The 26,227-nt window shown below is 40.7% G+C and overlaps 1 protein-coding gene across 1 annotated transcript in view; it reads left to right on the top strand.

Annotated features, from left to right (window-relative positions):
* Window positions 1–26,227, top strand: part of LOC124595347 (nose resistant to fluoxetine protein 6-like) — a 367,206-nt gene that overhangs the window by 323,550 nt on the left and 17,429 nt on the right. The window contains exon 11 of the mRNA XM_047134061.1: window positions 22,999–23,188. Coding sequence (XP_046990017.1) covers window positions 22,999–23,188 — 190 coding nt within the window. The remainder of the gene's footprint in view (window positions 1–22,998; window positions 23,189–26,227) is intronic.

Here is a 26,227-nt window from a genome sequence, read left to right as displayed (position 1 = left end):
CTCTGGACTCCTGTGCTAAACCCACAGTCAGAACTGCCCTGTAAGTATAACTTGTTCTTGTAGTAGTAGTAGTAGTAGTAGCAGCAATGGTTTCACATTCAATTTTTTTTTTTCTTTTTACAGCCTATATGCCAGGAGTGCTGGCTATGCTGTAGGAGGAGAAACCATAACAGCCTCTAGCTGTTGAACAGTCTCCAGCTGTGAATTCATCATCTCATCAGTCAGATATGTATAGAAAATAATAATTCCAAAGTGGTTGTTATGTATTCTTTTTTCAAAAAATCTTACATTTCTTCCTTTCTCCATCTTCTAGGTCAGATTAGCTACGAGCTGGATGCTGTTCAACAGTCTCCAGATCCTGCCGAGTCACCTCACCAGTCGTGTAAGTAGAAATTAATATTCTGGTGTCTGTGTAGTATAGGAGTTTTTTTCCCTAACGACTCAGTATTTTGTTACAGTCTGAGATATCACTAGATTCGACCGGTGGCTCCTGGGTGGCTTGGACTCTGAGATGTCTGAAATATTCAGTGACCGAGGACAATCTGGGTTCGAGCTGCCCATCCCAGAATGGGCAGATGCAGTACCCAAGGACCTTGATGAGATGATTGTCTCCTGGCGCCAGAACGATGAATTTAGTGGTACTGCTGACTTAGATGAATTATTATAGTTGCACGTTTTTTTCTATCTTTATTCATAGTATTAGTGTCTTTTTCTTCCTCCTTCCGTGGCCAACGTGATTGTGTGTTTAATTAATGTACTTCGTTCTACAACTAGTCAACTGGCTGCCATCTATGTGAGTTCTGTGTGCACAGCCCATGCAGAGCAAACAGTAGCTGTCATGGGCAGACATATTTACCACTGCCCTGAGAAACAGAGGCGCTGCAACAAACAGCCACTGTCTGCTTCCCCATAACTCGGCTGCTCATTCTGGTTGAGCGAACATCCTACTTCCATGCCACCAGTTAGTTCCACCAGTAACAAGATTGATACAGCTAGTAGCAGTCCCCTCTCCTAATCAGATCACAAACATCATGCCAGAACTGGACTATGTAGAGATCAAGGACGTGTCAGGCAGCAGCAGGCAGCAGAAACAGGGAAGTAACCGATTTTGTGATTTTTACAAGTTCCTGACAAGGAGCAAATTGTATAATTTCATTTGTGTGCTTCGATAGATTAGTTTCTTGACTTTCTGCGTGTTAATTTAATATCTAATAGTCACAGTCCTCGCATTTTCATTTACATCGGAAAGTAAACCGACTTTGTGACATACTACAAGTTCCAAATCTGAAATGAATTATTTAGTCTCATGTGAGTGCTTCGATAGTTTGGTTTCTGAATCTTCACGTATTAATCTAATTTATTAGACACTGTTCTTGCATTTTCGTCAGGGTCTACGGGAGAATTCCACAGCACATGTAGATAGTCCGTTTTTCTGAGTAGTGAAGTTTTCCATGGTCTTCAGTATGGGTAGGGGCTGTGATTGTTGTGTATGGATGCGAGCCGAGTTTGTAACACTTGGATCTCAACTCCAGGTTAAGATGGCTTCGATTACAAAGCTTGAAGCTGCAGTGGATGGGTATCACTGTTGTGGACTGGCCATGGGAATCCAACAAATGTCCAGCATGACCGAGTCATCTGATCAGTCCTCACCAGTGGCCATCCCAGTTACTGCTTGCTCCGAGGTTGATCCCTCACCTGTGATCGAAGGGGAGGTCGCCTCGGGGCGTGGAAAGTGGCAAAAGAATTCCCAGGGGACAGCACATTAGGCCTATCAAGTTCGTCTGACAATCAGGTTCCAGGTGCTGTCTGTGGCTGACACTGTCGCTCAGCCAGATGCAGTCGCCTGTCATGTTTCAGAGGAAACCTCTCAGCCTACAAGACCCAGTCAGTCACAGAGTGTGGGATTATTGATAGTTGGAAGCTCCAATGTTAGGTGTGCTATGGGGCCCCTTAGGGCATGGCTACCAAGAAGGGGAAGAAAGCCAATGTGCACTTAATGTGCATACCAGGTGGAATCCAGAAGTGGAACGTGTCCTTTTGGATACCATGAATGGTTTCAGCCAATTGTAGGTGGTGGCTCACTTTGGTACCAATGTTGTGTGTCTCTTTCAATCAGAAGAGATTCTCTCTGGTTTCGAGCAGCTAACAGGAGTGGTAAAGACCGCCACTCTTGCTTGTGAGATGAAAACAGAGCTCACAATTTGCAGCATCGTAGATAGAAGTGATTGTGGGTCTCTGGAACAGAGCCAAGTGGAAGCTCTGAATCAGAGACTCAGACGGTTCTGTGACCATATAGCTGCAGATTCCTCGATTTTCGCCATAGGGTGGTTGAAAATGGGTTTCACACCTTCACTACCCAAAAACCGAATAACATATGGTTCAAATGGCTCTGAGCACTATGGGACTTAACATCTGAGGTCATCCTAGAACTTATAACTACTTAAACATAACTAACCTAAGGACATCACACACATCCATGCCCGAGGCAGAATTCGAACCTGCGACCGTAGCGGTCGCGCGGTTCCAGACTGAAGTGCCTAGAACCGATCGGCCACTACGGCCGGCATAGGTGGTTGAGTTTTGGGTTCCGCTGAACAGGTCAGGAGTCCACTACATGTAGGAGGCGGTTACACGGCTAGCAGGGGCTGTGTAGCGTGGACCGGGCGGTTTTTTAGGTTACAGGGTCTTGGGAAAACACAAAAAGGGGAAGGATAGGCTAAACACAATTGGCGATGACGTGACTGTCGCTGTTAGAAGTAGTTTATCCTGTTGCAAACTTGAAGTAGATCATTCCTGTGAGTTAATATGGGCAGAGGTCATTCTTGGCAACCGGAGTAAAATAATAATTGTATCCTTTTACCGACTTCCCAATTCAGATGATACAATTGCTGAAAAGTTCAAAGAAAACTTGGGTTTAAGTTTAAACATGTACCCGACTCATACGGTTGCAATTGGTGGTGACTTTAATTTAACCTCGATGTGTTGACGAATGCATGTTTAAATCCGGATAAAACATCATCCGAGATTTTACTAAGCACATTCTCTGAAAATTATTTCGAGCAGTTACTTCATGAGCCCACCTGAATAGTAAATGGTTGTGAAAACACGCTTGACCTTTTAGCATCAAATAATCCTGACCTAATAACGATCATCAAGACGGATATTTGGTTTAGTGAAAACAGGATTTTCGTAGCGAGACTGAATATTGTAAACCCCAAATTCTCCAAAAATAAACGAAAAATATACATACTCAAAAAAGCAAATAAAAATTGGCTTGACACCTTCATGAGTGGCAATCTCCACTCCTCCCAAATTAACAATGTAAGTGTAGACCAGATGCGGCTTAAATTCAAAGAAATAGTATCGGCAGCAATTGCGAGATTTGTACCAAATAAATTAACAAACAACGGAGCTGATCCTCCTTGGTACACGAAACGAGTCAGATCACTGTTGCAGAAACAACGAGAAAAACGTGCCAAATTTAAACGGAAGCAAAATCTCAAAGATTGGCGATCTTTCACAGAAGCTCGAAATTTAGCTCAGATTTGAATTCGAAATGATTATAATAGTTTCCACAACCAAACTTTGTCTCGAAACCTGGCATAAAATCCAAAGACATTCAGGTCGTATGTGAAGTATGCTAGTGGCAACACACAATCAATGTTTTCTCTGCGCGACAGCAATGGTAATACTATAGGCGACAGTGCTGCCAAAGCAAAGTTACTAAACACAGCCTTCCGAAATGCCTTCATAGAAGAAGACGAAGAAAATATCTCAGCTGCCAACATGACTAACGTAGAAGTAGATATCCTCAGAGTAGTGAAGCAACTTAAATCACCTAACAAAAGTAAGTCTTCTGCTACAGACTGTAAATCAGTTACCTTTAAGGGTATGCTGATACAATAGATCCATACTTAACAATCATATACAACCATTCGCTTGACGAAAGATTGTACCCAAAGACTGGAAAGCTGCACAGGTCACACCAACATTCAAGAAAGATAGTAGGAGTAATCCACTAAATTAGACGCCCATATCATTAACGTCGATATGCAGCAGGATTTTGGAACATATATTTTGTTTGAACATTTTGTCAGAACATTACAACGGTCTGTTGACACAAAATCAACACGGATTTAGGAAACATTGTCCTTGTGAAAAACAACTAGCTCTTTACTCAAATGAAGTGTTGACTGCTATTGACAAGGGATTTCAAGTTGATTCCGTATTTCTAGATTTTCGGAAGGCTTTTGACACTGCACCACACAGGCGGCTTGTAGTGGAACTGTGTGCTTATGGAGCAGTGTCCCTTTGTAGTGTATGCTGTCTTTGAGTGCCTCCTCATTCTTGTGACACGCTGTGAAGGTGATCCCACTACTGTGACACGCTGTGAAGGTGAGATCACAGAAGGTCTGATCACAGAGAAGCACATACCGTATGTGGCACCGATGTAGGTTCATACGATTCCAGTCTCAGTCACCAAAAATCATACATAATGGATAACCCTGCAATTTTGTTGCTCGTTGAGATCAAGAAACTTTCAAGGGAGATCCATAAGCTTTGCAGCAACATCATTCTCATGACCAAGCCAAAGGAGAATGATGACTTGTACAAGGAGGTTATTGACTATCGCATTTGTGGTGAGCTCTTCGATTTGAAATCGAAAACCTGCCGTATGGACCGTTGCCACCTAATGGGAAAATTCCACGGTGTGACTCACAATGCATGCAACCTAAAGTATCAATTACCGTGACACATACTTTTTTCCCCTTAACTTGAGTGGCTATGACGCTCACTTTCTGGATGAGCACTTGGCTGATTTCGGTAAGAAGAATAATCAGGTCAGTTTCCTGAGAGAAATATACATCATTCTCCAAACGAATGACACCAAGAAATCCTCGACTCGTCACGTTTTTTGCGGGAACCACTCCAGAAACTTGTAAAACAATATACCAATGGGACATACACGTCATCCGACGTTCGTTTCGCCATGAGGCAAAGTTTGAACTTGTGACTAGGAAGAGCCTTTTCCCCTATGAGTTTCTGTATAGTATGGTAAAACTCGATGAAACAAGACTACCTGACGTAGTTGCATTCTCCAGTAATCTCAAAGGCATTGCCATAACGGATGTAAAGTATGAGAATGCTATGAATGTATGGCAGAAATTTAATAGTCTATCCAAACTTTGGGTGAATACACAAGGCTGTCCATGGACACAGACATGCGCTTGCTTCCGAATTGTTTTGAAAAATTCTGGGCTGTATGTGTGACCACACACAAACTCTTATTACACAGCGCTGGGGTTGTGTTGGTCTGCAGTGCATAATAAAACAAAGAAAACTATCAAAATATTCACTGATGTGGACAAGCTTCTTTTCTTTGAGCAAGGGATCCATAGCAGATTTTTCCAATATATTCATAGGCACGCAAAGGCAAATAACCCACAAATGGGTGAGATGTTCGGTGCATGAGTTGAGTCCAGTTACATCACGTTTTTGGACGTGAAAAACTTATATGAGCATGCCATGCAACAATCACTGCCAACTGGTGGGTTTCACTGGATGCACAAGGAAGATCTCAACAGATTATTTAAAAATAGTGATATGGTGAAATATTTTGATATAGGGTAGGTTGTTGAGGCAGTTCTCACATACCACGTTATTATTTATGGTGCATGTGCCAATTTAGCACTATGTCCAGAGTGACTAGCTCCATGAGGCTCAGATTCCATCCTGAAGCTGACAAAAATGCTGTGGGACAGGCAGGGGTATGTTATTCGCTACTGTAACCTCCAGCAGTGTCTTCGGTTAGTGACAGTTCTGGCTGGAATTAAATGTGCTATCACCTTCAACCAGGAGTCCAGGAATCCAGAAGTATACTCATTTAAATACCACTGAGAGGGCTTCTGTGAAAACTGATTTTGAGAAAGATTTTTTAAAATTAATGAACAATACAAGTTTTGGCAAAAATATGGAGAATTAAAGAAAATACCATGATACTCTTATTAAAACTACATGAGAGGGGTGTTGTGACGCAAGGAAATGCCTCGCCAGACCAAGTTTCAAATGGGTCACCATTTTCAATAAGAACTTTGTCGTTATAGAGATGGCGAACGTTGTAAGAGAGTTCACAAAATCTATCTATGTGGGAATGTGCAAACTTCACATGTACTGTTTCCATTATGAATTCACAAAAACTTATTTCGCTGATCCGAAATTGCTTTATATAGATACAGACAGCTTCATCTACTGGGTGAAAAACTGCAATCCATATGAAGTGATTAGGTATAATGGCAATGAATTCGATACATCCTCATACACAGCTGATATTTCTTACAGTATTGTTCGGTAGAACAAAAAGGTTATCAGCTTAACGAAATACGAAATGAATAGACTGCTGATTGGGGAGTTTGTAGGTCTGTGAGCAAAAATGCATGCATGTCATACATCGGGATGTGCTTTGTGGTGCATCAAGGACTCTCATGGTGTAAGATTGCTTGTGGTGTCTGTAAGGTTGTATTCATGGTGCTCCACCACACCGTGTATGCCATGTAAATAAGTTTTAATGGACACGATGTGTGTTCTGTAAATAGTTTTCATGCACACCATTTATGCTCTTAAATAGTTTTTGTATAGGCCTACAGAAAAAAAACTGTTGCACAGCATGTCCGATATATAAAAACGCGTGAACCAGGTACATGTGTAAATAGCGTGGTTTTTAAGTTTCACCTGCTACTTGCCATCCCAGTCAGATTAGGTTTAGTACTCTTTTTTCCCACAGTCGAGTGCCATTGTTGTATGTCCAATGTCATTATTATATCATCCTCCTGGATACATCTCCTAGTAGTACAATTGTAAATGGATGCATATTCCATTTTAAGAAAAATATTGTATTATCCTCCTGGATACATCTATTACTACAGTTGTGAATTGATACATAGTCTATTGTAAGAAAAAAATATATTGTCACATTGCTCAAAGTTGTTTGGACTGTGACCTTAACTTACATTAGTAATAGTAGTAATGTAAGGCAAAAAGTACTTCTGCTTGCCTGTTCAAACTCATTGCAAAAAAAAAAGTAACAGAGTAACAGAAATATACCTGTTTGTTTTTCTAAAAGTACCTCTGCTTGACTGTTCGATCACATTGTAAAGTAAGTGACAGAATCATAGCAGAACCACGAAAAATGTGCCTGTTTGTCTTTCTAGAAGTATCTCTGTCTGTCTGTTCATTCTAACTATAAAAAAGCGTAAGAGAATCACAAAATTTACCTGTTTGTTTTTCTAAAATAACCAAATTGTATCTTTGATAATTGAATAAACAAAAGACTTCGTTACCATACGTCTTTGTTAATGTTTACACAAAAGTTATCCCCACTCCATTGTATGTGTATAAAAAGGACGTGCACATCACAAAAATGACATTAGTTTTCTGTTGAATAATAGTGCTGTCAGGTTTGATATGGAGAATAACAAAATATGTGTCATGGTTGCATGGGAATATGCATACAGTGCAGCACATATTTTACTATGGGAGCATGTGGCACATGATCATGTCTGCTTTCAATGACATACTGCAAACTTGTCTAAAATTACATTTCCTGTGATTGAGAAGAACCATACGTGTAATATATGGGTAAAGTTACATGCTAAGGAAGTGTAAAACAATTACACACATTGTGAGGTAAAAGATTATTTATTTATTCCTTGTCCGACTTAAAAGTAAATTTGCATTTTCAAGAGTAGACATAACACTAATTTCGCATATAATCTTCTTCTTCTTGAGTTGCTAGAAAGCAGGACATCCATAGAATTCTTGGTTTTGAGTAGCAGAAAACTTGAATATTCGGTGCATCCATGTCATCTTCTCTTCGCCTTGATGTAGAGGACAGCATCTATATGGTCGAATAATCCGTGATGTCACCATGTCTTTGGAGGATGCACCAGGATAATCACAGTTTTCGTGATAGAAATGTGTTTAACTATTTCGCATTTTTGCTTGTTTTAGCACACTTTGCATCCTTGAATGGTTTTGGCATTGAAATGCTTCCTGAGAATATCTATATTATAACAGCAGCATCTAAATACGCTATGAATGCAATGTCTTTAAATATGAACTGTCTACACTCATCATCATAGAAACTCCGAATGTCTGCAATAATTTCACAGCTTAAGACGTCGTTATGAAATGCACTTGTTGATTTATACAGCCTGCTGCACAACACCAGTGAGGGGGCAATAATTAATCACAAGGTCATGTAGAAGGAGAGATACACTTCAGTGTGTTGACAGATATTTGTCGAAGATTCAAACTCAGTTAACACATCTATAGGTCCTGATTTAACTATCTCGTACTGTTTCAAGCAGCCTATTACAATGATTGGCGACAGCTCATTCAATTTCATAGGCTGAAGAGATGCCCATCGTCCTCACAGTACAAAGTACGGAACTTTGCATACACATCAAGTTTTAGACTGTATAGATTTCAATTCCTCTGCATGCGTAAATTATCTTATTGGTAGATTTCTGAGTTCAGGTAGACTCTGGTACTAGTTAACCTGAAGTTGTCAAATTTGATGGAAACATTTGCTGTATTTCCTCTTCTGTTGGTCTGAAACGCAAATATGATGAATCTGGGCGTCCCAAATTGAGCATAGGTTTTAATGGCACACATTTGTCTGCTTGTCGTAGGTAGCACTAGATACTCTAAGAGCTCCCATGAACGAAAACATAATGGCAGTAATACATCTGGAATCAGAACTTTTAAAAGATGCAAACGCTACTCTTTGGACAAAGTGATGTGTGGTATTTTGGACATTATTTTATTGATGGTGATCTCGTTCTTCTCGTCAACACCTTGATTGTATGAGCTGCTATCCATTGCACTCTGTACCAAAATATTTTCCCGCTTAACATACGTAATAATTCGGTTCCTGTCTTAAAAGTATCCTATAAGCAGTTTTAGAGGTATACAAATAGTAAATCTGTACTCTTCCGCTGTTCTACACAGTAACACGTCTATGAACCACCTTGCTTTCTCTAAATTATTCGCATCCGATGCAGAGCAAGAGTCGATACTATGCCTACATTGCTTTTACAGTCAATCAGGACTCCGTTAAGTTCATACAGTATATCATGAAACACTACTGCAAGGCATTATGTGTTAAGCTTTGATGCTTCTGTAGCAGTACCATCCATAAATACTGCATCTAGATATAAGAAACACTTGGATGGGATGGTTGAAGTGTCTTGGTGTTGGATGACAACCCTAATTTCATTGTTCTTGTTAGATGTGGTTGAAGCATAAGGTCTATGTGAGGCGTATGCCTGGCGCATTATACGCTCATCATATTCCATGGGGTTAGTTATCTTGAACGACGTCATTGCGAGGTTTCAGATCTACTGATTTAAGAAAGTCATAATTCACATGTGTTATCACCTTCCGTTCCATTGCGAAGTGCCACACTGTGAGTTGTGTGCATTGGTTTTATATCTTATGCCCATACTGTCTTCATGGACGCTGAGAATCTAGTTGAAGGTATCTGCACGTTCGAGGTCACTGCCAATCCCGCCACAGATGTAGTCGTTCAATGAATTCCTCACCACAAAAGTCGATGAGTTGATCACCCTGTTCCACAATACGCAACTTCACATAATCCAGTGTCTGAAATGTTACTGGAAGGTACGTAGCGTTAGTTGGGGTCTTGACAATCTTATATATAGTTCCAACTGTTAAGAGGAATACGTAACTTGTATGAATCAGTCTGTTACAGAGGTAGAAGTTTGTTGCAAATTTACACCCAACACGAATTGTACTGACAGGAAATACATCCACTGGCTGATTCTCTGTTTAAAGTTAATCGTTGCATTCGATGTCTTTATTTCAGATTTAGATATACAGATGTTTGCACATAGCAGAATTCCTTTCGCAGACCATTTGAAAACTTCACTTAAATCATCAATATCATATGCTCCAGGTGCTATTTCCACAATTTCTTTTCTACCATTAGTGCCAGATGTTTATTGTTAGCCCCCCCCCCCCCCCCTGTACGTCTCCGATCCAGTCAGTGCAATACTCCACTCTTCATTGCTTAAATCATTAGGTGGGAAGTAAGTCTCATGCAGTACTGACAATTTCTCTTTCAAGGTCAGAATATATAGGGTGAAAAGTATTTAAACCGACAGACTCTGGGAGGTTGCAGGAGACATAAAAACAAATACTTTTCCCTAATGTCATTTTTTCCTATGAGGATTATTTAAACCAGTGGAGGCCGTATTACGCTCTTCAGTTGTTAGAGGCCGTATTACGATCTTCAGTTGTTAGAGGGTGTATTACGCTCTTCAGTTGTAGGCAGCTGCTGTCCACCAGTGTAGTAGTGCATTGTCTTTGTTTACTAATGGAGCGATACACCTGGAGTGAGTACACTGATATGGGTGGTGCGTACTACGTAGCGCACCACAACGGACGAGCTGCACAGCGGGTTTATCAACAACAATATCCTAATCGCCGTATCCTGCATCATACGACCTTTGCTGCTGTGTACCAACGTCTGCGTGAGACCGGGTCATTTAGCAGATTACCTGGACAGGGACACCGTCACACGGTAAGAACGCTGCAATTTGAGGAAGCTGTCTTGCAGCATGTGTAGTGGGATCCTTCAATCAGCACTCGTGCAATTGCACCTAACATGGGGACGAATCAGACGAATGTAAGAACAGACCTTCGAGAGTAATTGTTACATCCATTTCACTTACAGCGTATCCACAACCTGGAACCAGTTGGTTATCCACCCAGTGCACAGTTTTCGCAGTGGTACCTGGAACAGTTTGAAATGCATCCTACATTTCCATCCTCTGTGTTGTTTACCGACGAAGCAACGTTCGGGCGTGATGGAGTCTTCAACATGCACAATTCGCATGTTTGGAGTGAGGATAACCCACATGTCACAGTTACTAGCGCTCATCAAGTGCGGTTCTTCGTTAACGTGTGGGACGATGTTGTTGGGGAGTGTTTAATTGGGCAGTATCTGCTACCTAGGCCATTGAATGACAGGCACTATTACAGTTTTCTCACCAGAGCATTGCCAGAATTGCTGGAAGACGTCTCGCTCCCTACAAGACAACGCATGTGGTTCCAACATGACGGGGCGCCAGCACATTTCAGCCGTCGTGTGTGTCGATTCCTGGACCAACGGTTCCCAGAAACGTGGATTGGCAGAGGTGGTCCTGTACCATGGCCTGCTCGATCCCCAGATGTGTCCCCTCTGGTCTTTTTTGTGTGGGGAGAGATGCGAAACCTTGTTTACGCAACTCCTGTTGCATCAGAAGAGGATCTGATTGCCTGGATAGTAGCAGCAGCAGGAACAATTCAGGATACTCCTGGGGTTTTTGCCCGTGTCAGAAAGAACACGATCCGACGGTGTAACCTTTGTCTACGTGTCAATGGAGGCATTTTTGAAAATCTACTGTAATTGAAATTGCGTTGTGTTAATGTGTTGTCTCCTGGTCATAAAAAAATGGAAAAGTGTTTGTAGGGTTTAATTAATTTGCCGTCAGAGAAATCTTCCTCTACTGGTTTAAATACTCCTCATAGGAAAATATGACATTAGGGAAAATATTTGTTTTGATGTCCCCTACAACCTCCCCGAATTTGTCGGTTTAAATACTTTTTCACCCTGTATGCTTTGCATATGAACCTGACCTGACGATGGATGTTTAATGCACCTCCTTAGATATCCTTCTTCGTAAACATAAGGAGGAACATAGCGCACAATGTCCACACCTGTAAGTATTAAACTCTCGGTAGCGACGAAAATGGTAGAAAACACGTCTTCTGCCAGTTAAGTACCGTTATAACTCTTCTGGTAGTTGCAGGTCTCTAAATGAGTTGAAAGAGTGGACGTTATTTGTGGTTTTCTTAACATACGCCACCGATTGGGTTCCAGGTCCCCCAGCAGCATCTGAATTCACAATTCCACATTCTCTGGATTTCCACACAGTCTTTGTTAATGTATCCCGCATAATTACACCGCACAATTTTGGAATGCTGAATTTTCTCCTAGCAACTTGTGCAAAACTATTGTTTTAAGCACTCTATCTGGTAGGATGGCTAAGGCGCCCTTTTTATTTATGAAGAGACCTAGACCTTACTTGCATGGTTTCGAGTACAGTCCTTTTCTGATGGCTGCTGGTTACATCATAATGATATGTATCTCGTAGCCTCTTCCAGCTGCTACTGAGAGTTCCGTACCTTTTTCACTGTTCTGGCGATACCTGTAGCACCACCAGCCAGTGGAACCCACTGCTGAGGAAGGGGATAATTCCACCTGAAGTCTTCGGTATTCGTAGGAACCTGTGAGCGTAAACCGTTTCTTTGTGCTTCGTAGCGCTTTTAGCTGCATACATCGCAGCCTCAATACCGTTCTTTAAACACTCATCTTCTTCTTCTTCGTACTACTTTCCTCTTCCCCTTTCTCAGTGCATGACGTGCGGCATTCATAACTTGCTTTAAATTCAAGTCCATGGTCAACTTAATTTTACCTCGCACGGTTTTATCAACTACAAATGCCGCAGTGCATTGCCCTATACCAATATCCTTTCTCGCATGTACTGCCCTTGCTTTATCAGCTAAATTTCGATCTGCAGCATGACGTACGTTTTGCGTATGCAGTGCGTCTTTCAAAATGGTTCAAATGGTTCTAAGCACTATGGGACTTAACATCTAAGGTCATCAGTCCCCTTTCCTACATACACTGCTCAATTGTAGTATTTCACCATACATCTCCAGATATTTGGGTAAATAACTTACAGTTCTTGTGGGATTTCGGAAGATTCCTAAATATTTGAAATTCCCTATCGCCTATCTGTATCGTTTTTCTTTCAAACTTACAGGTTGTGTACCCAGCGTATATGATTTTTCACCACTGACACCAAATATTTTGTCTATCCTACTATCGCTATGGCTCTTAATGAAAGCAGCAACATCGTTATCATTATGTAATTTCACTGAGGGTTCTCTGAGAGATTCAGTAACCAGTTTAAAGGTTTCTCTCAGTGTCTGCTCTCAATCCAAACGTCCTAACCTTAACAGCTGTAACATCTCTCGAACAGCCTTCCATGCCTTATGCTTAGTCGACATCTCGCTGTAAACTAACAAAGTGAGTCTCTGTGCAGGGTGCACCTTCCATACGTTCTTTCGAATTCTATCAACTTTTACAGTGAAATCATGTAGTTTCTTTCCTATTTTGACAACCTTTACAAAAGTCATCTACGATCTTCTTTTCAAATGAAGTATACCTAGCAACTAATGCATTGGACAGTCTGAGAAAGGTCTGCATATTTCTCTCTACCTCATTAACCTTATGTTCGAGGGGAAGAAATTTTACCACCTATGTATATACGATTTCTCTCCCTCTCTCTGTATACCTAAACCTCGCAAGGAGCGCACTGCGTGCGCCCAAACTTGTCCATATGCAGTGTATACTAATGTGCTCAGCTCTTTGCAGAGCTATACATACAGAAACTCCTGGAAATTTCATGAGTATCAACCGTTATTCACTTTTCTTGTTTTATCAATAACTAGGAGCCCACACTGTGTGCGATTCCAGCAGTACTCCACATATCATTACAAACTGATTAAATGATATGTCAGTTCCTACATGTGCTCGGTAAATGTGCTTCAAATTCAAATTGTCTTATTTGAAGGCTATAATGAGGTTTGCATTAGCCCTCACGAACTGTTTCAAGATGGTGGAATATGTCTGACTCAAAAATAAAAACGTCTACACCAATATGACAACCAAAACAGAAATGTCGTTGAATTTGATCCTGGTTTTCCACAGGTACATCATCAGATACGAGCACTGTGTTCGACTTTACTTTTTCTGTTGGAAGAATATCACTGCTTTCACTGAATGTATGTCACACCATCTACAACTGGCAAATTCTCGTGCAATAGCTCGCGTTTGGGCTGAAACAGCATTTTTGAGAATACACATACATATTCAAAGTGGACTCCATCCCTGTGTGTTAGCAGCGACAAGGGGACATTTGTCTCGCTGCAGTTGGATGGACCAACAGTAATCGTTCTTATATTGTCAGGAAGGAGGATTCCATTCTTCCTCTTGTTGTTGTTGTGGTGTTCTTTTATGCCGTCACAGAAGCAGTCACTTATAACACAATCCTGATGCATCACCCACCCTCCCATGATAATGAATACATCAGGTATCAGCGTGCAATGGGCTTATACAGAAAAAAAAACGCACATTTGTATTGACAGTAATATGTGTAATCACTTTACCAACTGAGCTACACAGAGAATTTACCTAGATATAACCATGAAAGGCTCATTTGTCATGCAGTTTGACAATGGTTGGTGATGATGTGATTGACACAATTTGCTGCTGTTGTATGATTATCGGCATCACAGTGAAAATACTGGTAACAATAGTTGTAGTACTCACAGTAAAATGATAGGTATGAAATAAAAACCACATATCTGGTTTGAGATTATATACACACATTTTTAATTCAATAATCATACATACATTGTAATTCTGTCAGGGACAGCAAAGGACCTGGAAGAGCAGTTGAATGGAACGGACAGTGTCTTGAAAGGAGGATATAAGATGAATATCAACAAAAGCAAAACGAGGATAGTGGAATGCAGTCTAATTAAATGAGTGATGCTGAGGGAATTAGATTAGGAAATGAGCCACTTAAAGTAGTAGATGAGTTTTGCTATTTGGGGACTAAAATAATTGATGATGGTCGAAGTACAGAGGATATAAAATGTACACTGGCAATGGAAAGGAAAGAGTTTGTGAAGAAGAGAAATTTGTTAACATCGAGTATAGATTTAAGTGTCAGGAAGTCTTTTCTAAAAGTATTTGTATGGAGTGTAGTCATGTGTGGAAGTGAAACATGTAGGATAACTAGTTTAGGCAAGAAGAGAATAGAAGCATTCGAAATGTGATGCTACAGAAGAATGCTGAAGATTAGATGGGTAGATCACATAAATAATGAGGAGGTACTGAATAGAATTGGGAAGAAGAGGAATCTGTGGTACAATATGACTAGAAGAAGAGATCGGTTGATAGGACACGTTCTGAGGCATCAAGCGATCATCAATTTGTATTGGAGGGAAGCGCAGAGAGTAAAAATCGTAGAGAGAGACCTAGGGATGAATATGAAAGTAGCAAGCTCTTTCTTCTTGTCTCGTGTGGTCTACTGAAAATCTCGTGCTTGTACTATTGTTAACTTTGCTATTACAGAGATCGCCTGGACTCTATTTTATTTTATTGGTCCTGTGCACAACAAATAACTTACTTGGTCTTTCTGCTGCCACTGCTTGATCTGCTGCATTCCATTATTTAACAAAAACATGAAAAAAACCTATTATTTATGCTGAGTGCAATGTATGTTCTGTATGGCGGTTCCTGCTGTTGCTGCGGCTGCTGCTGCTTACTACAACTACATATAATTCAAGACAAAAGGTTTGGTCAAATCTAAACTTGATAAATTATAACCCAAACACATAATTCTTTTTTTTAAACTATATTCTGAAAGCGATTCTTTCTCATTCAATTCAAAACGCTAGAAGCTCTTTGAACAGTCGCTTTGTATGTAAATCTGCCTCCAGTGGCATTAAAGCAATATTGCAAATTAATCAAACTCTTGAGACAGACTGAAATACTTCTCAATTAAATACATAGTGAAATAATTCCCTGACAATTACAAAAGAAATCAGTGACAAAAATCAATACTTAATCTAACAATGGTTTCCCTTAAGAATTCAACTCCTATCATTATCAAAATTGCCGTCTGCTGCTACACACATACACAAACCCTTTTCTTTAAATTAATTAGCGCGCTGCAAATTATAAAAAATATCAACTAAATACCAAATCCTGTGTCGCTGCTGGCGGACACGACAGTATGGCAGCTCGGCGACGACTCCCTCGCCCAACACATGTGCGCACCACCGCAGGCGAGCTCCTACACTGGCCTCCAAATTGCTACTAGTTAATCCGTGCACTGCGAAGCACGACAACGATACCTTAGATTCCAGAGCTTGTGTATGCGTGCTGTAGCCAACCTTTAAATCCTAAGAGAGTATTGCCAACTCTCAAATACACTATGCAGATTCAGAAGGATGTAGGTTGCAGTAGTTACTCGGAGATGAAGAAGCTTGCACAGAGGTGGGGTCCCAAAAGGTTCCATTTTGGGGCCCTTACTTTTTCTTGTGTATATCAATGATCTTTCATCAGTAACATTACCAGATCCCAAGTTCGTTTTGTTTGCCGATGATACAAACATTGCAATAAATAGCAAATCAAGTGTAGTCTTAGAAAGATTAGCTAATAAAATATTTGTGAACATTAATCACTGGTTCCTAGCCAGCTCTTTGTCACTAAACTTTGAAAAAACACACTACATGCAGTTCAGATCTTGTAATGGGTGTCCCACGAGTATATGCCTAACATATGATGACAAGCAGATAGAAGTAGTGGACAGTGTTAAATTCTTGGGATTACAGCCTGATAATAAATTCAACTGGGAGGAGCACACCACAGAACTGCTGAAGCGTCTTAACAAATCTCTATTTGCAATGCGAATCGTGTCAGACATAGGGGATATAAAAAAGAAAAAGCTGGGATACTATGCTTACTTTCATTCCATAATGTCATATGGGATTATTTTTTGGGGTAATTCATCAAGCCAAGCTAAAGCTTTCCGGGCACAAAAACGTGCAGTAAGAGTTATATGTGGTGTGAACTCAAGAATATCCTGCAGAAGCCTGTTTAGGGAACTAGGGATACTAACTACTGCTTCCAAATGTATTTATTCCTTAATGAAATTTGTCATTAAAAATATATCACTTTTTCAAACCAACAGCTCAATTCATGGAATCAGTACTAGAAATAAGAACAATCTTCACAAGGATTTAAAGTCACTTAGTCTTATACAAAAAGGTGTGCATTATTCAGGAACACACATTTTCAATAACTTGGCAGCAGCCATAAGAAGCTTAATAACCAATTAAATTCAGTTTAAGAGAAGCCTAAAAGATTTATTAGTGGCCAACTCCTTCTACTCCATTGATGAATTTCTCAGTAAAACCAACTGATTTGTGTGTGTGTAAAATATAACTTCTGCACAATTTCAGTGCCGTAATGTGTTCATTGTAAATATTTGTGTCTGTGTGTGTGTGATTAAGTACAATCTAACTTCTGCACCATTTCAGTGCAGTAATGTGTTCATTGTAAATAAGTATTATAGCAGTTGTATTACACGTTTATTACCTTGAAATAAATAAAAAAACTTTTTATTTTAAATTCAGTGCATTAGTATTTGTAAAAGGACTCTATCATATAGTGTTCATTAAAAAATGACGATCATTCCACTTGGGACCTGTGTAATGGTACATTAGCTTATTTGTTTTAGTTTTACATATTTGTCATGTATTGTTGTTTTTCCGACATGTTCTACATCCTGGAGGACCTCCTCACTATGGATCAATTGGAATGAAAGCAAATCTAATCTAACCTAAACAGGATAGAGTAACCTAGTATGGAGAGTTGCATCAAACCAGTCTCAGGACTGAAGACTACAACAACAACAATCACATATGGGGTGCACTACATCAACAGGTTCTTTCTTCACATCAGTACGCAATTTAGAAAACAGAACCTTGTAAGCACATAATTCATCATGTATTTCTCTCAGACTTAGTGGCAGTCCCTTCGTTTCTGTCTGCACCATATTGATACACTAGTCGAAATCGTGCATGTGCATGCTGTCCACATGGAGATTCTCTGCAATGTCGCTATGTACAGCTTTAACACATGGCAACCATCTGTTCAGTCTCTCGAACAAGATGCATAACACGTTTCACAGACTGAACAAGTTTGTAATGGTGGAACACTTCAGATAAATGAATGTGTCCCTTGATTCCACATGGAGTTCAGTGTTGTAAAGATTGGAGCTAGAGTCTGGAGTAGAATGGGATGGATAATACCCAGTTGTCATCTACTGGTTGATGTAGGGTTCTGCACAGCACAGATAATTCCATTCCAACTCCGTAAATTGCACTTTAACACTTCTGAATGCATTTGCAATCTCTAGGACAACACTCCAGCCTTGGTCTACTGACGCTTCTGTACCAATATTTAAACGTTTTGAACCACTAGATCTTAAATCGTAAGTTGAAGTAAAAAGCAGTAGAGCACTGGATGGAATTAGCAGCTTCTCATCCACCATATCTATACCTTGTACTTGCAGTGACACTTGATTGTTCCCAGATGGTGCATATTTTTACCCAGTACTGACCTGCACCTTGCGAGGTAGGACCCCAGGCACACTTATCCTGGGAGTCAGGAACAGGCTGGCTGTTCTTGTTATATGTAAGCAGGATAGTTAATAGCAGCTCATTGTCCCACTCTAATATGCTGACCAGGTCCATTATCGATCCCATGCTGCATCCAGGCCTGAAAAGCTAGAGGTCACCATAGGTTCTGACAAGCCACCAACAGTTGCTACTGCCAGACATGTCATAGGACACTGCAGGTTCGTGCAAGCCAGTGGCTGGTGTTGGTCTGGACATGCTGGAGGTCTCTGATGGTTCAGACATGTTGGAGCCTGCTGCTGAACTAGAAAGAAACAAGAAGCATCCACAGATAAAGACATGGAGTTGAACAAATAAATGGAACTTGCCAGGAAACGATACACACATAGTGGCTACTTACTCTCCTGCTTCTTCCTACCCTGGTGGGAGGCGCTGGATGGTCTTGGCTGCTGCTGCTGACACTTCATGGCTGCGACTGAGACTTGTGAGCCACCACATCCACCCCACCTTATATTACCTCATGTCGTAACATGAGTGGATGCAGCGTTCCTGCATTCCCATTGCTGATGTCAATTTTTAGGGCGGAATGCTGGATTCCTATTGGCTCCCTGAGAGAAACTGGTGGGAGACAAATCCCACTTGGAGTTCTCTCTGGTGATGGTTTTCTAAAATATCTCAGTTGGTCTGCAGGGGATGAAGGGAACACATACCCACCCACATCCACACAAGTCGCTGAAATGTATTCCTCCAGCATAATATTTCCAAGCCCCATCACCAGCATCTCATAAGAACAATATGCTTACATGGAGTAGGTAAACGACTCATTTCTTGCAGTTTGGAAGACTGGCTGCAGTTTTCACGAGTTCCAGTACAACACCTGTCAGCAAGAGTTGCGAAATGTAACTTTAACCCATTCTGCTGCTTTATCATTACTTGATGAACTGTATTTTTCTTACACCCCACTACTATCTTCACATTCCAATCCTCATCAAGGGAGCTGTGGAGAGTCCTTGACCTTATGATTACAGGTGATAAAGGTCCCTGTCCGCACCAACATCTCTTCCATTGAATATATTGTAAAGACTTATGTCATATCCCTGAGCTTGGCACAGACTGAAACTTCTGCACAAGTGGAGGACTGGATGAAGTGGGGGACTAGTGGGGCAGGAGGATGAGACCAATAGCTCCCTCTGGTGGATTAAACTAGCTCAGTTGGTCCCTGCAAGTCAAGGTGAACGCATACGCCTCTGAGTTATGTTACTAGAGGTATCACAACTGAGATATAAATAAATAAACAAACGTAGGACCCTACCTTACATCCTCATTTCCAGAAGTTAGGTTGGCAGAACTGATCTTTTTCCACCATTTCCAGATGTGCATCATAGGAGGGGTGGGGGAAGGTGAGGGGGAAGGTAGAAGTTAGGTTAGTGGAGGCAGACCAATTGACATTTTCCCGCCAAAATTTCCCGTCATTTCCAGGGAATGGAGGGGGTGGGTGACGTCATGGAGGGCTGGGGATACCGCCGCCATTTTGTATATATTATCTGGGCTTGTGGCGGCTTTGTTACACTACTTCCATAATGCGCTAAACATTCTCAATCAGAACGACCTAACTGGCCCAGGTAGGGTTCGCCAAAGCACGAGGTCAAACAGTAGCAACTCTCGCTGTATATGGGTGGACATTATCTTGCTGAAATGTTAACCCAGCACAGCTTGTCATGAAGAGCAAGAAAACAGGGTGTAGAATATCGTCAACATACCATAATGCTGTAAGGGTGCCGCAGATGACAATGAAAAGATTTTGCTATGAATTGAAATGGCACCCCAGACAATCCATCCTGGTTGTTGGGCTGAATCGTAGGTGACAATCAGATTGGTATCCCACTTCTATCGGTATGTCTCCAGACATGCTTTCGCTGGTCGTCGAGGCTCAATTTGAAGCAGCAGGTCTCAACACTGAAGACGATTCTACTCGAGCCAGTGACATTCCAAGCCGAAGATATGTCTGCTGTCGACATGTCCGTTGTTTGCTATCCTTGCCAGCAGAGTGGTGAAATAGCGCTCCAGCGTCACACATTAATCCATTGGCCATTTTGTGATCAATCCAATATTTTCTCAGTCTGTTACGAAAGGGCTGGAGTGCAATTCGTTTAATGGAAAACGGTTTATCTCATTGTTCCTCCCACAAACGACTGATGAAAATTAAATATTCGCCCTTTAAATGAGCGAAAGGAATAATTTACAAACATGTTAATTGAACAGAAGACTCTCTGTTACTAGAATCACGTTACACATCACTGAAGCCAGCAAACTGAGCAGCAATATGGAGTCTCTCTCTCTTTGTTGCCATAGGTGAGCTCTCTCTATTGTTCAGGGCGAACTCATGTTTATGACTTTGTTACCATTTCTGATAAATCTCTTATCTCGTTCCAGCACCGCACACTGCCTGGTTAACTAATGCGTAAAGTAGTCACGCAATAGTACTACTGGCGCCACCCTGGCGCCCTCTATATTTAGCTCAAAACATACTGGCCACCCACCCTGTCCATGCACCAAACCTACCCAACAATTATTCACTTCACTTCCACCCCATCTAAAAGTTTTGTTATCTTTCCACATCTCTAAGAACAGTTCCCCAATTCTCATTTTGCTGTTATTTTGAGAAAATGTGCGTAGTACAATATTTATTTATTTACTTAATCTGATCAGACATTTGGCATTACAAAGTTTTCTTATGGAAGAACATAAACAGAGCTAACTTTCAACAGAACCTCCGAAAAACTTGACTTCCTGTAGCCTGAAGTTAGTACACAAAAGTCTCTCACAAAACGTAAATAGCGTGTTATTTATTTTCTCTATTCTTGCAAAAAACTTACTACCATTAAAAATATGCAGACATGCGTATCAGATGTATGTTGTGATTAGATACAGATATAAGAAACTGTCTGTCATATTGTAAAAACCCGTAAAAATAAATGATACGTCTTACTCCACTATCCACATGAATGCTAAACAAGTTCATTAGATAACAGCATCTGTAGTGATTAAGTAGTGCGTGGAAATCGAAATTTTGAGAACAACAGAGACGAAATTTTACAGGCTAGGCAGAATAAAACTTACCTGGATAATACAACGACGGAAAAAAATCGTAAAACCAAGGAGTTGGTGTACGGCGTAAACGAAAGTTTTTAAGCGTGTTTCTGCATATGAAAGATTATGTCTATTCAGATTTCGCGCCAGTCACATAAGAATGGCACTAGCAGAGCCATTATGGTGATGCAAATCAGGTTTGCTTTGAATACACGCTGTAACGGTCTTGAGCGTTAATTATCTTTGAGATTGGACGTGGTGAGTAGATGATAGTCAAGAATACCTTTAAGGCGACAAAAGCGCCGTTATTAACACCTCACTGAGTTTGAACGAGGTCATGTAATAGGGCTACGAGAAGCTGGATATTCCTGCTGCGATATTGCAGACCGACTTGGGAGGAATGTAGTCATCGTACATGATTGCTGGCAGGGGTGGTCACAGGAATATACGGTCGCAGGAAGACCCGGCTTCAGACGGCCATATGGCACTACCGAGAGGGAAGACCATCGTGTTCAGAGTATGGCTCTGGAGCATCTTGTTGCATCTTATGGCAGCAGCAGTATGAGAAGCAGTTGTCACCATAGTGACACAACGAACTGTTATAAATCGGTTACTTCTATAACAGCTCCGAGCCGGTCGCCCTGTAGCGTGCATTCCACTGAAATCAAACCACTATCATTTGCTACTTCAGTGGTGTCAAGTGAGATCTCATTGGAGGGCAGGGTATATGTTGGATAGAACGAGATGGGGGCCTGCAACCGGCCTATCCATGAGTTACAAACACTGGAACTACACCTGGAGTTACGGTCTGGGGTGCTATTTTGTATGACAACAGGAGTCCTCTCGTGGTTATTCCATGCAACCTAACTGGAAATTTGTAAGTCAGTTTGATTGAACAGCTCTCAGCAAATGTTTTCCAACAGCATAACGCTGGCCCACATACCGCTGTTGTAACTCAGCATGCATTACAGAGTTTCGATATGTTGCCTTGGCCTACTCGATCACCAGATCTGTCTCCAATCGAGCATACATGGAACATCATCGGACGACAACCCCAGCGTCGGCCACAAACAGCATTAGCCGTCACTGTATTGACCGACCAAGTGCAACAGGCACAAAACTCCATCCCATAAACTGGCATCCAGCCTCTGTAGAACACGCTTGCATTCAACATTCACGCTTGCATTCAAGATTCTGGCGGATACACCGTTTATTAAAGCACCAACATTTCACTTTTTTCACTTTTGCAATGGCTTATCTCACGACTGCATTGATCTGTGATCTTGTACTGTTAATCTCTGAAATATTTTATCTAGATAAATATCATTACGATACATTAATTATTTTTTGGTGTTGAGATTTTTTCCCGTCAGTGCATTTCATGCACCTTATGACAGGCAACCTGGGTCAGATGATGTAAGTTGGGTTGCCAGTCTTAAAGTGCTCGCAAGAGCAGAGGAGTTTCATTTCGTCCAGTCTGTATATAAGTAACTATTCAGCTACAGTGGTAGTCTTTTTCTGTATTTTTACAACTGTATTCAGGCACTTTATTTTTCTTTTCAGGTTTCAAGTTTTGTGGTGTTTGTCACATATTGGTGCGTGGGCGTCGCATTACTCTTCTCTGCATACGTTTTCTTCATTCCTGGAAGGCCGTACAATGCACTTGAAGCAGCAATCTACGGTGCACTTAATCGTCCTGCTATGGCACTGCTGATTTGCATTTATGGATCATTTCCGGTCATTTCAAACTCAAGTAAGCTGCTTTATTTTCTTTGTGTACACATGTCAATATCAGTCACGATGTGTCTGTTTTGGTTGTGATAACTGCATTTCTAGTTATTATCATCGCGCCTTTCAATGGATACGTGAATGAACAAGAAAATTTCCCACACAGCTTGTATTTCTTAAGATGTCTCCTTATTACACAGCTAGTTGCGACTTAAAAAGCCATTTAATTGGATTTGTGCAGAGAAAGCTGCCATACACTTGAAAACTGGACTGAATTCAGTCGGAGATGTCTCTTTAAGCTGACTTTAGTTATCTTGCTGAGAAGAGGCCTTACTAAATACACTCTGAGTTGTAAAATGTCACCTGACTCAACAGATTTATGGCTGATGTGCTCACTTTGAAGATGACTGGAGGGTTGCTTCTCCATCATGTAGTTAATGATACATGAGTTAACAGATAACATTATTGATGTACTGTATTTACCTGCGTTAGAAGATATGTTGATTGTTCACTGTTCTTCAAATATTTCTGTTCCTTCTGTCTACATGCGGTGAAGTTCGCATCAGCACACCTTCAGGAGGAGTGGGATGCTGAGATCACATAAATGAAGAGATTCCACTCTTCATTGACTTAAAATTAGACAATTTTCCAGCAAAATGCATTATAGTCCGTTGCTACACTCAAATAATGCTTTACCTTTAATCGTTCATTTACATTTCCTTATTTCGTAACTCTGCATTCTGAGACATATGTTCTTTAAAAGTGTTTCTTATATAATAACCTTATTTTCAAATATGTATACGAAGAAGTCCATTTTGGATAACTCTGCTTTCTTTTGCGAACAGAAAACATTATTTTGAGCTTTCAGTTTTTTTTCTTACATAAAAATTCTGTCTAGTTGATTATGGAGAGACGAGTCAGTAGCTCAACTATTAATACTTTTAAAAACGTGGTATACGGTTCGGTTATATAAAAATTTGCTGCTAACCTCAGCCAATATTCTAATGGTCCATTTTTGAAGACTGGAAGTGCTAGCTTTTCCTATTGCATTAATCTATACCCAGAAACCACCGCAAGGAACAGAGTAAACGAAGAAATACAGTTGAACTAAATAATCTAACTTTGTACATATTTGTGACAGATCTATAAGGTAATTATATGCTAATGACATTTGCCTTGATATGAAATACGTAGAGTTTAACGTTTTCTGTAAGTTCAAAGTGTTACCTTTTCTCTTGAAGCTGTGGTCGTGCTCTTAGTTTTCCTACATGAAGGAAAGTTTACTTTACTGGTCGTACACAGTTTTTCCCTCTCTTTATATTTAGGTTACTTCTTCTCTTGATAACAGTTGTGTTGTACCACCTTCTTATTGTCAACAAGTAGAAATTTGTCTTCAAGCCTAATAATGTCTACAACAGTATAGTATTGATCCTAATATGAACAATTCAGAGTTACATTTATCAACATATTTCGCATGTGACACGTGTTTAACTAATAATTTGGCTATATTTGATGAGTGTTTCACTTTTACGCTTTATATCCTATTTCTTTTAAGTGAAGCTACTCGTTAGATACTCTCTTAGCGCTAGTTCTTCCGCTTGTCACTATAGTTTTTTATGGCCAGCTGTGTCAAATTACTTTGATGGGGCTGAAAACAATGTCGCTGTTGCTGTTGCCAAGTGCCTCAAGGACCGCTTTATGGACTTTGCTATTGACAGGTTTTGGGCTTATGGCACTGCAAGAATGAAATTACACTACGCTTACAAGGCTGTCTTTATTAAGATCATTCGTTGGTGTACTTGTCAGAATACAATGCATTTTACTATCCTTTTTGAAATAATGTCAGCAGAAATATGTAAATTCTTATTCTCTCTCTCTTTCTCTCTCTGTAGTAGTGGCTCAATATCTGTGTTTCTGATACTCCAGTAAGTTTCGTCTGTAACTCCGTTGCTTTACAACAGTCCTACTAGAGTTATCTGAAAAAAAAAAAAATAAATAAAACCATGCAGGTCCCCAGTCTACATGCCTGTTGGTTTCTCTTTTACTGTTTTCCATTCTACAACGTTTTAGTGGCTTTGTGTTTGGTATTGTTTGTGTTGGCACTGATCTATTTTTTACTGCTAGCAGTGCCACCACAAACTCATAACTCTACTTTGTTCCAGCGTTCTGTACTGCTGTGCTACACACACACACACACACACACACACACACACACACACACACACACAGAATTTAAATTATTCACAGATACATGTCTCTTGTTCTCTTGGCCACACAGTCGTTTCTGTAATTAAGAGAAAACCACCCAGTTTGTGACGGAGAAACTTTCGTCGTCTCCAAGACGTCGAAGGTCTTCGACAGGGTCGCCTAAACAAAGACAATGTTAAAATCTATTACAAGAAGGGTGTTGAGCTGTGTCACTCAAATACAGCTATTACCTGGTTGCATTAAAACTATAAGCATTCGGTCCCTCACCGGTCTTCTGGCTGGTTTGATGCGGCCCGCCACGAATTCATCTCCACTGCCAACCTGTTCATCTCAGAGTAGCACTTGCAACCTATGTCCTCAGTTATTTGCTGGATGTAGTCCAATCGCTGTCTCCCTCTACAGCTCCCTCTAGTAACATAGAAGTAATCACTACCATACAACGCTGTGCGCAGAACCTCCTCATTCCTTACCTTATCAGTCCACCTAATTTTCAACATTCGCCTCCTGCACCACATCTCAAGTGCTTCGATTCTATTCTGTTCCTGTTTTTCCACAGTCCGCGTTTCACTACCATACAACGCTGTGCTCCAGATGTCTTCCTCAAATTAAGGCTTATGTCTGATACTAGCAGACCAATCTTGGCCAGGAATGCCCTTTTTGCCACGCGTAGTCTGCTTTTGATGTCCTTTCTCCGATCGTCTTTGCCTATTTTACTGCCTAGGTAGGACAATTCCTTAACCTCATCTACTTCGTGACCATCAATCCTGGTGTTAAGTTTCTCGCTGTTCTCATCTCTGCTACTTCTCATTACTTTCGTCTTTCTTTGACTTACTCTCAGTCCATATTCTGTACTCAT

Source organism: Schistocerca americana, chromosome 2, assembly GCF_021461395.2.
Source record: "Schistocerca americana isolate TAMUIC-IGC-003095 chromosome 2, iqSchAmer2.1, whole genome shotgun sequence".
NCBI lineage: Eukaryota > Metazoa > Arthropoda > Insecta > Orthoptera > Acrididae > Schistocerca > Schistocerca americana.
The sequence above is the reverse complement of the archived record's forward strand: the minus strand, read 5'-3'. Positions and strand labels throughout refer to the sequence as shown.